The 16,459-nt window shown below is 29.7% G+C and overlaps 2 protein-coding genes across 4 annotated transcripts; both read left to right on the top strand.

The window, feature by feature from the left end:
• Positions 1-204: 204 nt before the first annotated feature.
• Positions 205-6,669, top strand: LOC132952426 (longitudinals lacking protein, isoforms H/M/V). Of its 3 annotated transcripts, none has more exons than XM_061024723.1 (9): positions 205-331; positions 2,742-2,892; positions 2,971-3,135; positions 3,196-3,471; positions 3,539-3,784; positions 3,843-3,987; positions 5,174-5,313; positions 5,393-5,480; positions 5,560-6,669. In XM_061024723.1, exons 2-9 carry the CDS (start codon positions 2,749-2,751, stop codon positions 6,447-6,449), a joined length of 2,094 nt encoding a protein of 697 aa, XP_060880706.1. In that variant the 5' UTR covers positions 205-331; positions 2,742-2,748; the 3' UTR covers positions 6,450-6,669. The 3 variants fall into 3 exon arrangements, with proteins under 3 accessions (XP_060880706.1, XP_060880707.1, XP_060880705.1); XM_061024724.1 differs by having other exon boundaries at positions 259-331; positions 2,745-2,892; XM_061024722.1 differs by lacking the exon at positions 205-331 and adding an exon at positions 366-2,629.
• Positions 6,670-9,361: 2,692 nt separating this feature from the next.
• Positions 9,362-13,518, top strand: LOC132952774 (ufm1-specific protease 2-like). Its single transcript, XM_061025200.1, has 9 exons — positions 9,362-9,576; positions 9,706-9,912; positions 9,997-10,233; positions 10,583-10,787; positions 10,853-11,092; positions 11,619-11,771; positions 12,325-12,451; positions 12,717-12,970; positions 13,026-13,518. The coding sequence occupies exons 1-9, from the start codon at positions 9,529-9,531 to the stop codon at positions 13,232-13,234; spliced, it is 1,680 nt and encodes a 559-aa protein (XP_060881183.1). The 5' UTR covers positions 9,362-9,528; the 3' UTR covers positions 13,235-13,518.
• The last annotated feature ends 2,941 nt before the right edge of the window (positions 13,519-16,459 follow it).

The raw sequence follows: 16,459 nt of genomic DNA on the forward strand, positions 1-16,459 counted from the left end.
TCTCTCTTCCTACCATCGTTCTTGGCCGCCGCAGCCCGACCACCCGTCCACGACGGTCGGTCGGTCGGCCGTTACTCGTTCTACGTATTATGGGTGGGTGGTGGGTGGGTGGAAATGGTGATCCGCACGGGGTTGCCGGGGCAACCGGTACGTAGGCGGGCGGGTGACCAGGATACGCGGCGGCGAGCGCGTCGTACACGCCACGGCGACGACGCGAACGCGAGCGCACAACGGAACGAACGAGGTCGACAACGAAATGTAGGCTTATCATCAGTTCCCGCTTTGTGCCGGCCGTTCAAATTGTCCGTTCCTCCTTGTTTGGAAACTCCGTGTAAGTATGTAAAAATTGCGTCCGCCGCCGTCGCCGTCGTTTGCGTTGTACAAACATTCTTTCCTCTCCATTTTATTTTTATTTCTATTTTTTCTCTCCCCCTCCCCGTCTCCCCCCAAAAAAATGCCGTCTATTTATTTTTCGTTTTATTTTTTCCCACGTCCGTGTGCGCGTTACCTCTCTACCACACTCTTTCTCATCGCATTTGCCTACCCACATGCCGTCCCGCTGTATGCACGCATCGCTCGGTGGACTATGGAGGCTATTTCACACCGTGCGGTTGAGGGGCGGTTTTTGAATATTTTCAAATTTAATTATATTATTACGTGTGAAGAGAGTAAGGGATGTGTCACGAGTCGCGACGTTCGTACTGCATAATATCGTTATTATATTAAAGCGTGCCGGCAAGCCGTCGTCCGGCTTATGCACGCGACGCTTTATTATTATTCTCGCCCCGGTTCTTTCGGTACCACCTATATGGGGGCGGGTGGTATAAATTATGTTTTAGGAGAGCACTAAGCGATAAACGTTTTTCCACCGTGGCCACGACGCTGGTTCTCGCCATTTGCGCTTCTCACTTATTTCGTATTTTCTCAGAAAGCGCCGTTCCCGACAATAACGATACCTAACGATAATTATATCTATAATTATAAGTTTTTGAAGATTTTGCGTCATTTACGATCCGGCGATGCGTCTTTTTCGTTCTCCCCAATTCCCGGGGTTTGGTTGGGTGGTGGTCAACGGTTAGGTTAGGGTGCGACCCATTCCTCGCCATCGCTGTTTACCCGGCCGGATTCCGTAAAATCGATCGTCTCGTTTCGCCCGGGCTCGCGTGGCGTTTTTCGTAGTAATTTTCGTTTTTCGTTTCTCTCATCTACCCGAGCTGGGTACCCCGACAACGACCATTTTTTATTTCACTCAGCATTTTGCATTCCCAGCACCGCATTGAAACACAGTAGAGATTCCATTAAAAAACGGTTTCAAAAAAAAAATAATACATCCCACGTTGCCGTCGTCGGAACGAATACACAAACCTCATTATAAATAACGATGTGCGCCACTTGAGTACTACAATTATTTTACGGTCTCTTTTCACTATTTTCGTTATAATGCCGCCTCGAATATCGTTTATTATCGGACATATCCTCGTAAATCCCAGAGCCACAGCCCACATTGTTAATGTTCTTAAAATTTTAAGACATTTTTCATCCGTCACAAAAAACGATAGAACCTTGATTTGACTATTCTATAATAGTAGTAGGGATATAATACTGATATCCTAACAGATCCCGTTCCTCTTAATATCGTCGTCCCAATATAATATTATATTAACTATTTCAAACGTTGTACTGATTCTTGTCTGGGGTATTATTTATTTTTTTGATGAAATTGTTTTTGGCGTCTTGTTTGGAGTTTATAGCGTTTGTTCTGTACCAATTCTAATTACGATTAAACAGATGTAGAATTAATTATTTGTATAATATTAGATTATGGCGTAAAAACTAAAATGTATTTTATTTTTAGGCACTGCATTAACAATCTATATGCGTCTTATGCTCTTATACCTACGCAATAACCTATTTTTAGAATTAATTTTACTGTACAAAAACAGATTTATATAATCTATCAAATAACCTTAATATTTCTATTTTAAAGCATTATTGGTTATTGCATTTTTCGTTATTGTTGGTCATTTTAGTTGTTATAATATTAAATATAATATTACATCATTTTCATTAGGCACTTATATATATATAAAAAAAAAACATTAAAATAAACTTCAATTACTATAATGAACACTTACACGCCCTACAAAAAAGTTAAACGTGTGGTCCCTCTTCGAGTTGAATTTTTGGGTGGTAACTGACTATTGATTTTTTAATGAAATGCCCATCTGGACTTTACACTTAACGAGCGTCTGAAATATGTTTTCTGAATGATTGCAATTTGAGATTAAATTGTCAAACTAATGATACTATACAAATATATCTATTGAGTAAAAAAAAATATATATAATTTATAAATCAATACAATTTGGAATAAAATAAAAGAATTATTTTATTTCATACAAGCAATTTTTTCACATTTTTAAAAAATATTACAGTAATGATTTTGTCTGAACAAAATAAGAACATAAAATAATATGCTAGAGTTAGAACTTTAATTATTATTTTATTCTAAGTAAAATGACTTAATTAAATCAAACAAGAAAAACAATTATGAATTATATGATGGGTATTGGTAAATATTTAGTCTCAACCAAAACTATAAAACACTGCGAATATAAAGTGTTAATAGGTTATTATTTTTATATTAATTTGTATTCAAATCTGTAGTAATATTGTAAAGACAAACAATATAGGCTATAATATGTATTATCAGTTTAAAAATGTAATTTCAAATATTTCAGAAGTACAATGACAGTTAATGGCCAGCACTATTGTCTGCGATGGAACAATTACCAATCAAATATGACCTCTGTGTTTCATCAACTTCTTCGAAATGAATCGTTTGTTGATGTTACTCTTGCTTGCAATGAGAGCACACTTAAAGCACACAAAGTAAATGATTAAAGAAATATGACTTTTTATTTCTCTTTGTTTTATGCATTTTTTATAAACATTAACATTGTGTTATAGGTTGTCTTATCGGCTTGCTCATCATATTTCCAAAAACTATTGATGGATAACCCATGTAAACATCCAACCATTATACTGCCTTATGATGTTTGTTTTAACGATCTTAAATTCATTATAGAGTTTGTGTATAGAGGCGAAATTGATGTGTCTCAAGCTGAATTACAAGTAAGTCTAAAAAGCTTGCGTAAAAGCAGAATCTAATGATAAAATTAATTATATTTTCAGTCTCTTCTAAAGACAGCTGACCAGTTAAAGATTAAAGGACTATGTGAAGTGCCCGAAGATGAACGTGATACATCTATTGTTGCCGAAGTAACTCCTTTGGGCCCTTTAAAAAGTGGTGGAAGAGTGTTCACAAAATTACAACGCAGAACTTCTCCCTATTCAAAAAAAATGAGTCCTAATCAAATTCAACAGGATCAGTTTAATCGAAGTTATTATCGAATTGAACAGTCGGGTTTTGCGCCTATCAGTGTTGATCAAGAAAACAAATCTATAAATGTAAATACTCAATACTCAATATGAAATGAATAATAATTTATTAATGAATGTTGTTTTTTTTTTCTAGACTATCCATTGCATGACTGTAGCAACATCAACTGAAGATGATGAGAAAGAAATGAAGTCGACACTAACAGATATGCCAGTGGTCATACTAGAGCCACATTCTACACTAAGTTTACAAGCCCAACAACAGCCCCAGATAGTTCACATACCTATACCACAACAACAACAACAACAACAAATGAGCCATGTAACACAACATACAAATCAACCACAGTTACAACAAGCTGCAGTTCAAACTCATTCACAAGTAAAATATTAATATATTTTTAATTATACACATTTTATTTATTTTTTGATATTTTCAGATGATTATCACAACAGGTCCAGTTATGACAGTAAATGAAGCTGACATTACGCCTGATATACAGCCTGTTGGACCAAGGGCAACACCAGTACCAGTAAAAAATAACACAAGTCCCTCATCAACTCCTACACATAGAGATATGGCTGGTAATATGCTTAAAAAATAATTAAGATAATTTTGAGTTTTTGAATTTTTGAATTAATAGTTCAATATTTAAGTTTAGACAGATAAAATAGTTTCACTGTTTTAATATGTTTAATTGTAACTAAAATAACTAATAAAGTAATACGACGAGTAATGATATTACTTAAACACGTCATGAGCTCTCATGAGTGTTGTACTTAGTATTTTTATTTGGGGAAGGAATAAGGCTATACACATAGGTACAAACCCATTAAAATTTCTGGAGGGGGGGGTTAAGATTTTCAACATCAATGTGAGTGGGAGAGGGAGAGGCTTCGATCCAACTCAACTAAAACACTGTATATTTTTTGCGGGCTAACTGAGCTTAGCCCCCCTGTTATCTACTCCTATGACCCTGAGTCATAGGCATAAATTTATTAAATCTTGAGGAGTAAGATTGATTGATTGATGATTTATAACGTTAACTAAGGTAGTTATGGCCAACCAATGAAAATACAACTGACTTTTATAAGGAAATTGCCAATTAGGAAAGGAGAAACTATGTATGTGCTTTACAGTATATTAATAGTAATTTATATTAATTAAATTAATATATTAAATCTATTCAAAAAAGTAAAAATATAAGTGCAAAACTTAGTTATTTTCCTCAGCTCTTTCATATTTATGTGAACTGTTCAGAAGTTTATCATAGTGTAAAAATAATAAATATCAATCTAGAAATGAGTTTGTACAACACTTATTTTCTCTCTATACATTCAAGTTGTGTCCACAATTAAAGTATTTTGCATTAATTCAAAATTGTTCTCCTATTTTATGCCAAATAGTGATAGATTAAACTGTATATCTGTTCTTTTCAATAGGTTATTTGATGTTATAATAATTAATAACCATTGAGTTTTATTAGCTTTTGTCTTATATAAATATTACTCCAAGGGAGAGGAGATAAACACAGTTTAGTTGTATTTAATTTAAGCTAGGCAACAGCCCAGAAATGTCCATTATATATAATACCTTGTGGCTTATAATGCAGAATTTATCCACTATAACATATTTTATAGTTCAGTTTCAGGTTGAATTTTAAAACTTAACTTTATTTTTTATTATATTTTCCTCATTGTTACTATTCTTAACTAAATTTATTTATTTATTTTATATAATTTCCAATTCTGTGTTATATTTTAATTTTAGTTGGTACATCGTGTTCAAATGATATGATGAGAAGTGATGGAAGTGAAGGAAAATTTGAAAGTGTTAAATTTGAAACACTTCGTACTATTGATCAATCATCAGATGCAATTGGAATAGAAAGACAACATTCTAATGACCGTGTAATAATAATTTATTATATACTATATTATAGTATATCAATTATTTCTTTTATGATATTAACAATATTTATACTTGTAGAGTATAAATGATGAAGACAATTCAATGCATACAATGATGATAACACCTGAACTTTTGGGATTACTACCAAATTCTTCTAATACAGGAGGTACTTGCATTTAAATATATTTTATACTGTGGTTTTATTTCTTTGTAGTTTGTGTTCTTATATAATTATTAAATTACAGATGTCAGTGAAGATAGTTCTAGTAACAATATTAACAAACAGTACGGTACAAATGGTGGCAAAGGATGGACAGCTGATGACATGGAAAACGCCTTAGAAGCATTACGTTCACATAATATGTCTTTGACCAAAGCATCCATAACATTTGGGATTCCTTCTACTACATTGTGGCAGCGGGCTCACCGCGCTGGTATAGATACTCCTAAAAAGGATGGACCAGCTAAATCTTGGAATGATGAAGCTTTAAACATTGCTTTAGATGCTCTGCGTACTGGCACTATCTCAGCAAATAAAGCTAGTAAAGCTTATGGCATACCTAGTAGTACATTATACAAGATTGCGCGGCGGGAAGGAATTAGATTAGCTGCTCCATTCAATGCAGCACCAACTTCTTGGGGTCAGGAGCAGTTAGACCAAGCATTGCATGCTATACGAACTGGACAAACAACTGTGCAACGAGCTGCAGCCGACTATGGTATACCTTCTGGTACACTATATGGCCGGTGTAAACGTGAGAAAATTGAACTGTCCCGCAGCAATCCAACCCCATGGTCTGAGGACGCTATGATGGAAGCTTTGGAATCTGTGCGATTAGGTCATATGAGTATTAATCAGGCAGCTATACATTATAATCTACCATATTCTTCGTTATACGGGCGTTTCAAAAGGGTGAAATATGGAGCTGGACATCCAGATGATGATTGTGACGATATGATTGATTCAGATACACAAAGCGAACAACAGCACATTCAACAACAACAACAACAGCAGCAACAGCAGGCAAATCAGCAAGTTCAGGCTACACCAGTGTCCCAAATAATGTTGGTTCAATATCCAGCACCACAGATTCAAATGTATCAACAACATCCAACTCATTCAACCACTAGTTGAGATGAAGTAAAATACTTGCAGCCATTGTGATGTGTTAGAACTGCAAGTATTCACTTTAATAATTTATAAGTCTGACCGTTGTACTTTTTTTTTTAAATTTATCTGTGATATTTAAACAGCGAAAACATAATTGTTATTCAATGTTTTTATTTGATCTCTTATAATATCTATTTTAGGTTTTTATGTAAATATCAATATTAAACTGATAAATATTATTATATTTTTATTTATTTTTTTTTTTATTGAACTTAAGCTCGGCAAATTATAACATTATTTTAGTACATTGTAGCAATGTAGCTTATATTATATTGTATGTATTTTGTATTACAATATAGTGAACATAGTAGGTAAATAAAATAATAATAAGATCTAAAATGTAAAGACTATGTATGTGACATGCATGGTTCTTAATACTTTGTTCAGTTAAAAAAATTATTTTTTATGTTGTCAAACTAGATTGATTAGTTATTATAAAATTATACTTACTTTTCTAACCATAGGCGTGCACACAGGGTATACAGCGTTTGAGTAAGGCACTGCCAGTAATGAATGTGTTAAATAATTTGAAATCAATGAAAATTATATTTAATTTAGAACCCAGACAGTCTAATTTTTTGTTAATCATGGTTACCAAACAATTATTTCATAATTTTTCATTACAATTTTATCAAATCTTCATATTTTTTCTGTTGATTTTAAATAATTTTACTTTTGACCCACCATTCAACAAAGTACTAGATCCAATTTGCTACTAGAAACTTCCTTAAAGTTTATATTCAGAGAATTTTTTTTACTAGATAAAGTGTCTTTAGACAGAATAAAATAACATATCATTGTAAAATCAATACAATATCTAAAATATGAAACATCTTTATTTTTACATGATAAACATTTTAAACTAATAAAGTCATAAAGTTATTCCTAGTAAAATTATTCTGCAAACGCTGTGAAAAAATCCTGCACATGCCTATGTTTTTAACTCTTAACTGTCAGTTTTCACTAAAATAATCATTCTCAAAAAATTTAGTATTTTCCAAATTCATGTATCATAATAAAATACTGTTAATTTTTATAATATTTTACATATTAAATACTGTTGATAAATGCAATTTTAAAAATTGGTCTTTAATTTACTATGTTTTGGTATAGATACTAGAAATTGTAGATAAATACTTAATAGTGATGGGTAATTTTGAAATTGCCAAGATTTACCAAGAGTTAAATTAATGGTAAATGCTAAATATTCTATTAATATGTATTTTAATATATTTTACATTTTAATGTATAGATGTACTACATACCTACATTATACATAATATATATAAAATAGTAAAAATGATATAGATGAAAGGTAATACTTTACACAGTATTATAATTTTTAATGTATACGAAAGCAACTGAAACAATGAATATATATATTATTATTTAATAATTATGATTTAAGAAATTTAATTTCAGTTAGTTAAATGCTTTTAATTGTGAAATAGACAATAGTCTAATTAGATATTTTAAAATATAAAGTGATTTATTTTTATTAGGTATACAAGACTTGTTAAAATGCAATCCAAAATTATTGGTAAATTATTATTTATTGTTATATATTTGAATAGAAACAAACTCAATTTAAATTTTGATAACATGATATTATTATATTAATTTATAAAGTATACTTAAGTTTTGTTCGCAAAAATACAAAATATCTAAATATTCAAACGGACCTATATTAATAGTATTTTGTATCCACTGCTATATAGTCAATATTTACTAGACCAATAAAATATAGAACTGTGGACTGTGATCCTTTGACCTAGGTATATAACAAATAAAATCTTATATTTCCATGATATGCATTGGTCTGCCGAGACTAGAGAGATGTACTATTAGGTTAGGTTAGGTGTACCTATATTTAGACAAAAATAACAATCTTTGTTTGCCTATGCTTAAATTATGATTTAGACAAGTTATATAAGTTTATAGATATAATACAGCTGAATCTATGACAAATTAGCTAAAATGTAAAAACTATAATTGAGATTAGTACTCATCACTTGATTGTATTTTGTGAACGTTAGATCTTAATTTCTATCCTACTGGCTACTAGCATGGTTATGCTTAGTACTTATTTATTAAAACTATGATTCTGTCCTAAATAAATAATAGTACCATAATGCCCATGGGAACGAATTTGAATAGACAATACATTCAGAAACTAACTGCCTCCAAGGCTAGAGTAGTATGAATAGTGAATAGTATAGTTTAGAAGTAATAGTCAGTGGCGTATCTGCTTCCCCCCGGAGACCAAACTTTGTACACAATATAACATGTACATTTTATATCCCCCTCTTGAAAAAATCCTCGATACATTAATGGTAATAGTTAAATATGAATAATGAAGAATGAACTATGATGAATGATTTGAGGTGTATGATTTGTGTATATATTGAATAATATATTGACTTATGATTTATGAATTTAATAATAAAGGATACCTAAGCGATTTGTTCATAAACAGTATAGATAATATCTATGGAGCCCGGGCCCACGTTAAATTAGGATAAAAATTATTCAATTGTTTTATTGTTCTAAAAAATAATCTCATAAAATAATATTCTTGTGAGTTGTGAGTTGTGAGTTGTGACTCATTGACTACTAGTTCTAGACTTATAGTGTTCATGAAAAATAATATGGTTCTTTACTTCTTTGAAACTAGAACAATTGAGAATAATTCTCATATTTATTTCTTTTTTTCACGAGCTACAGCCACATACCTAAATATACTAATAAGTATACATAGGGATGGCAACGATACATCGTTCTACAAAAAAAAAGTCTGTAGTATGTATACCTGTGCTAAGACCCTATACTAGTTTTTCTGTGGATAAATGAGATAACATTTTTGAGTGATAACATTTCTTGCGGTGTTCGATTTCGCCAATAATATAAGACTTATTAGTAGTTGTTAGACATTCACTGTTTGCTATTCACCCAATAATCAAGATGACGTGTAACGCGTTTTTCGAGTGTTCATTTTAAGCAGTCGTTGGATTTTTGTAGTTTTGTTCGTCTTTCGTTACACATAATGGACGCAATCCTTCGTGAAGTAGTCATTTGCAAAGACGTTTTGCAGGTAATGTCAACCTCCTTTAATATTGTGTATTGGAAAGTTGATAATTTTAATTTTAAAATACAAAAATTGTTTTCTTAATTTGAAACTTGTGATTTGTTGATAACCAATAACTTGTTACATTTTATGTAGGTCCTTGAGAAAAATGGGGTGTCAAAAATCAACGAATTTGTTCTACTAGGGGTTAACATCAATGAAGAAAATTTTTTCAAAACCTATGTAATTGGCTTTGTGGATTCGTCTTTTAATGTAGACGATAACTGTCCTCACAATTTGACCACCTGTGGCTTGGCAGGAAATGCTGATCTAATTGAAAACGTCCAGGAGTATTTGAATAATGTACATACATATCATATTACTTAATTGAAACCTGTTATTGGCTATTATTAAATATTTATTGTTAAGTATTTAATTTCATTTTAGGATCAATTTAATGAAAATTATTCACTTTATTTGAACATAGTTGGTTCACAAGTAAAACTTTGGGAGTTAAAAAAGATTGATAATGCCATTCAATCTGAAAAACTTGAGTTTCAAGTTCAAATCAAAGAGGAACTAAGCAAGGATTTATTATATTTTAGAACTTGTATGAAATTGGAAATTGACAGAAAAATTAACGATTTTGACTCATTATATACTACAAGTTTATTAGAAAAAAAGGTATGTTTATTAGATATTTAGATTATTTTAATAATAAATTAACTCTGCAAACAATAATAACAAAATCTAATAATTCCTGTCATTCTGATAAGTGATAATATCAAATATCACTGGGGGTTATAACATGTTTTTGGAAGATGATTTCAGTCACAATTAATAAAACTAATAAAATGAGTTACTAAATTATTATATTTATATCAAAAACTGGAAAAGTAACTATAATAGTCAAAATATTGTGAGATACTACCCGTGGTTTTTATATTTTATTAATTTTAAAATCAAATTCTTAGTAAATAATTTGAATATTTACACAATAATTACAAAATTTAAAATAATTTATTTGTTTTAGATTGGTTTGAAACCACTTTTTTATATTAAAGAAAGTAAACAGTACTTGGGAAAATCAGAAGAAAAAGAAACTATTAATGGAATAAAAGTAAAATCAAATAAGTTGGATTATGAAGTTTTAAATATATCCGTTTATCAAAATTTATCAAATGCACCAACTGAAAATACAGATATATCTGAATTCCCTATAATTCATCAAACAAATGGTACATTTTAAATTAAACATATTTAAACTCAATAGATAACTTAAAAATAAGTTGTTTTGTTTTAGAACCCTTTGATGAAGAACTTATTTGTTGTCAGCTAGACACTTTATGTGTAGTTCCTAAGAGGGCCACATATACACAGGCGTACAATCTGATTTATGATAGTATAGTCAAGAATGTTCAATCAATTCAATCATTTTTGGTTTCAAATCCCAAGGATCTCCCAGCTGTTCATCATTTCTTGCCTGATACATTGTGTCATTTTCTAACAATCGTCTGTTCACACAATCAAATAGATTCGTATAGTATGTATAATGTATATTAATAATAAATTTAAATCACTAGTCATATGCTATTTCAGGCAATCAATTCATTATAATTTTACTACTAATGATATTTTATATAATAGTCTATATAATATTGGAAGTAATATAAAAGGTAATATAAAAGGATCGCATTTCAGCGTCGACTAGTTTTTGTCTGACCATGGTTTATGTCTATTACTATGAAAGTAGAAGTCATGATAATCGACACTGCTCACTGTTGTTGTCCTGCATAGTAATGCAATTTTATTTGGAATTAGACTACAGTTTGATAGCTTTAGAATTTATTAAAGAAACTATTACAAAAAAAATCAAACTCAAGTTTTAATTCTCATTTTTTCATTTATGTTTATTACAAAAAACAACAATATTGTTTTATTTTTTGTGGTTAGAAATTTAAGTTAATAAAAAAGATATTTGTAAATAACACATTACATTTGATACCTAATTATGATTTTATGAATTATTCTGTAATATATGATGTAGTTAATTTATTTTATTTTCATAGGTAATTTAAGAAAAAAATTACACAATGCTTTTCATTTGTCCATGGATAGACCATTGTTTCGTATATCAAATGCTTATCAATTTAATGCTAAGCCACCTGTGAATGATGATGGACTTTTAACAAATGTACATGAAGGTCTATCTCCTTCAGGAAGTAAGTTATAGAAAAAAAAATGTATTATTATTATCATATAGTTTAAGGCGCTAGGTATCTATTACTTGCAAACTATGTACGTTTAGGCAGCAACATAACATTGAGCTTGGGAACAGAGGAAGAGTTACAAGAACTGCTCAGAAGAATGGATATTTTTTTTATGAGGGGATGTGACATGGATATGAATAGAAATAAATCAAAGGTAATACAAAAATGAAATTGGAGCAACAATAATTGAAGAAATAACAAAAAAAATTTAATTTAATGTTTTTGATGTTTTAAATAATTTAAACGAGGTTAATGTGAGAATAGATATTGAAACATGTGTTTGAGGTTTTAAGGGAGATTGAAAACATAAAAAGATTGTAATTTTTAAATGAAAACTCACAGCAAATGATTAACTTTATTGAAAATATGATTTAAATATTGTAGCTATCTTGTTAACTTATTTTGTTTTAATAGATGTGCATAATTGAATTTTATACTGTTCAATTGTTTCCTATCATATTTATAGTTATTATTGTGTTTATATATATACATTTTGTTTTTATAGTAAAAAATGGAAGAAAATCATTAATTCAGGGTACATATACATTTTACCACTACGGTCAAGGTGGTTTTAACGATCATCAGTGGGGTTGTGCTTACAGATCTTTACAAACATTATATTCTTGGTTTAAGTACGTATTTAAAATGCTCATAAATTATAGTTAAAATCATTTAGGTATTAAAATGATCTAATTAAATTTATCAAATAAAATATTTAAAATTAGTTTAAATGAGTAGGTATTATTTATCTAATTTTAATGTTATTCATGAATATTTAATATCAGTAATCAAAGTTTTATCTATTGCATATAGTTTTTAAAATTTCTTTCCTACACAAAACATTTTTTAAATTTAACTATTGCTATTTTTCTTATATTATTTTCTATGTTTTAATAGGTGGCAAGGATGGACCAATAAACCTGTGCCTTCCATTCGTGACATACAGCAAATTTTAGTTGATTTGGGTGACAAAAATAAACCATTTGTTGGTTCTAGTGAATGGATTGGTTCAATGGAAGTTTCATTTGTATTAAATGCACATTTGGATGTCACATGTCGAATAATGTCTTTGAGGCAAGGTGATACATTAAATTCAGTGTGTCTTGAGCTGTCTGAACATTTTGATAGACACGGAACTCCTGTGATGATAGGTAATAGAAGCAATAATAGTATAATTTCATCATATTATATTTATTTATGTTTTAGGCGGTGGAGTACTTGCTCACACTATTTTAGGAGTAGACATCAATGAAGAACTGGGTGAAGTTAAGTTTTTGGTTTTGGATCCTCACTATACAGGCTCTGACAGTATAAAAAGTATTCACGGTAAAGGAGTTTGTTGGAAGGAAGCGTCATTTTGGAAAAAAGATACATTTTATAATCTTTGTTTACCATTGAGTTTTAATGGCATATAATATAAACATTTTAAAGTTATTTTGTTTTGTACTGTTATTAATTAAAACTATTCATTATATTATTATTATTTTCAGAATGCACTTATATGTGTCAAACTCTATTGAAACATGATAACTAAAATTTTTATTTAAAAATACAGAAAAATAATATTAATAATACATCTAGTTAAAATATCAATTTCATTGTTCTCAAAAATTATTCCAATTATTAAACGACTGTGATTTTAGTATTTTTTTTGTTTTATGGTTAAATATATATCTAAAAAACAAGTCAATTAAATACATATTTTTGATTTATATTATTCTTAGTTTAGTAAACCATTATATAAGTTAATTATATTCTCAAGTACAGTGTACAACACATGTATTTGAAGGTTATGTCCATTGTCCGTATACAATATGCAATAAAATATACTAGTAAATTTTATTTATGTGTCACATAAAACATGTTAAACTATTTTTATTTATATGTCTAATATGACACAAATTGAATATGCATACGGACATAAAATTATTATCGAGGCCCTAGAGCATCGTACAGGCTTTCATTATATTTGAATTTTTAAGCGAGTTTAAAATACTCATATTTTGTTTTAAAATTAAAATATAATAAAAATCTTATGAGATACCCTAGATAATAATCTTACCTTTAAGTTTTTAAGATATCATTTCACTCTAATTTTAGAAATTACAGAGTAAAATGTATTATTGTGAACGTAAAATTGTCCATTTTACGTTTGTAAGACAGACAAGTAGACAACATATGCGGGTTTGGTGTCCTCTCAAATGTTAATATTATTATTAAAATATTTGTTTGGTAACCTTGCCCTTTGGTTACTAATAGCTAATAAGTTAGACTGATTTCACCATTAAATAAAGTACAGGTAAATATAGGTATTGTTTTTTTTTCTTAGAGGAAATGTATTAAATTATATTATATTATACATTCATACTATTATTAATTATATAGTGCAACCAAGTTAAGACGATGACCAGTTGGGACCAAACTGGTTTTACTGTTTAAGACAGTAATCTTGGTCGCACTATAGATAATAATATCAGTGCCGTAGCCAGGGGGGGCTTCAGGACTCAAGCTCCCCACCCCCCGAGAAATGTCAGACGACAATAATTTTATTATACCGTATTATTAGATAATGAATTTGAATTGTGGCAACAAAAATGGTCCAAAGTGGAACCAAAAATGGTTTCAAAAAGCCCTTTAGAAACTATCAAAATGTCCAGAAGAACTATTTCCAAGTATTCATGTTTTGCTGAAAATACTAGCCATTCTACCAGTCTCAACAGCATCAGTTGAAAGAAGTTTTTCCACATTAAAAAGGATAAAAACCTATTTAAGGAACTCAACAAGTGAGACGAGGCTAAATGGTCTAGCACTCATGAATATTCACCGGGAAATAATTATTGACCCTGAAACAATAATTAATGTTCGCCTCAAAAAAAGAAAGACGATTAGACTTTATGTTCTATTTATGTAATCTATTTTTTATTTTTGTCTTTTTTTATGTATTAATTATACATTTATTATATGAATTATTTATCACTTATCAGAAATACAGTGTAAACTTAATTTGTTGTTGTAATTGGCCATACAAATTAGCCCTCCCCCCCTCGAAAAAATATCCTCGCCATGGCACTGAATAATATTAAAAAACCTTCAACTATTTTAATTATAAATAATTGTTTTGTGTTTAATTAGATTGATTTATTGACATTTATTATGATTGTTATTAATTTTGTATTGTCATTACAACACTCGTACTAGTCGTGCTATATTTATTATGTACCGCGTTAAACTGACAAAATCTGTTAAGCCACTCATTATAATATTGTCACTGACATGGTTAATGGAGGATCATCTATAGATTGGAACACAATACATTGCCATGGAGATTATGTATGAAACAAAAAAATAAATAAATCGCCATGATTAAGCCTTTATGAAATTGAGTGTCCAAAGAACAGTGAAATTCAACTGTCACTCTTTTGGAAAAATCATCTATTCAACTTGTGGGCCATAATTGCAGTCCGCAACAATGAATAACGGGTATTTACTATTTAGATTAAAAATAATACAAATGGCTAAAATGCACTTTACCACCCCATGCAAATTTTTCGATTTTTTTTTTTTTGAAACTTTCTCATTTTAACTATTTAAGAACAATGGTGCAATCAGAATTTGTCGGTCGGACTTAGTTTTGAAGTTATGGCCTTTGGAAGTTGGCAATTTTGAGTTTTTTACGCATGTATTCTTATAATACAAATCGAGTCCTAACGTTTTTTAAGAATTTTTTTTTTAAATAATGTAAAATTAATTATTTGCTGTCTGAGATTATAAAATTACTTACCGCATTATTAAATACAAATTATAAATAGGAACTTTTATTTTCTGATGTACCTATTGGCTTTTTCTATTATAAAATTAATGTTTACAATATTTGTTATGTTAGATGTAGGTATTGTGTTTTATTTTGTAGTAACCACGGTATATTATAGCTATAATATACCGTGGTAGTAACTAAATAAATGACGCATTTTTGGAATTCATTTTTCTCGATGTTCTTGAAAAGTGTCAATTCATTTTTCTACAACAAAAAGGATTTATTTATTTGTTGGAGATATTTAATACTGCTTACTGTTAAAACATTCTTTGTTAAATAAATACTCATTGTAGACCTCATTTGATTATTCAAATGTATTCAAAAAATGTTAATAAACAAATCTTCAAGATAACTTTATTATAATAAATGTATTTAAGTATAACATAAAAAAGTGCAAGTTCATCACGATTTTTTTAATTACAGGCAAATGTTTTTAAATTATTAAATAATAATACAAACTCCTGTGGATAACCCGACTACAGTGTCCTGCCTGGTTTGTAAATTTAATCTATTCCTACAATCCTACTTTCTTAGATTCTGGGGAAATCAAAGAAATAAGATGTATTTACACCCTGTATTTACATTAATAATAGGTAGGTCGTAGGTACAATGTACAAATTATAATATGGTTTCTATTAGCTTACGTATTCTAAACTTGGAACGATATATCGTGTGATAACTTATTTTATAAGATAAAATAAATAATAGGAACATTTTTAACTCAGTATACTGTATAGTGTATAGGTATCTATAACAAAGTTACTTACTATAGTGTAAACGCGTAGCTACATTATGTTACCCACCTTGTTACAGCTAACTGGATAAA

Source organism: Metopolophium dirhodum, chromosome 9 (assembly GCF_019925205.1).
Source record: "Metopolophium dirhodum isolate CAU chromosome 9, ASM1992520v1, whole genome shotgun sequence".
Taxonomy (NCBI): domain Eukaryota; kingdom Metazoa; phylum Arthropoda; class Insecta; order Hemiptera; family Aphididae; genus Metopolophium; species Metopolophium dirhodum.

Bases quoted from the DNA above. Each gene is read 5' to 3' on its own strand.
- LOC132952426 (XM_061024723.1), top strand. From the start codon at position 2,749: ATGACAGTTAATGGCCAGCACTATTGTCTGCGATGGAACAATTACCAA. The intron at 3,785-3,842 runs GTAAAATATTAA...TGATATTTTCAG, and splicing joins CAGTTCAAACTCATTCACAA to ATGATTATCACAACAGGTCC. The intron at 3,988-5,173 runs GTAATATGCTTA...TTTTAATTTTAG, and splicing joins TACACATAGAGATATGGCTG to TTGGTACATCGTGTTCAAAT.
- LOC132952774 (XM_061025200.1), top strand. From the start codon at position 9,529: ATGGACGCAATCCTTCGTGAAGTAGTCATTTGCAAAGACGTTTTGCAG. The intron at 9,577-9,705 runs GTAATGTCAACC...CATTTTATGTAG, and splicing joins TTTGCAAAGACGTTTTGCAG to GTCCTTGAGAAAAATGGGGT. The intron at 11,772-12,324 runs GTAAGTTATAGA...TTGTTTTTATAG, and splicing joins AGGTCTATCTCCTTCAGGAA to TAAAAAATGGAAGAAAATCA.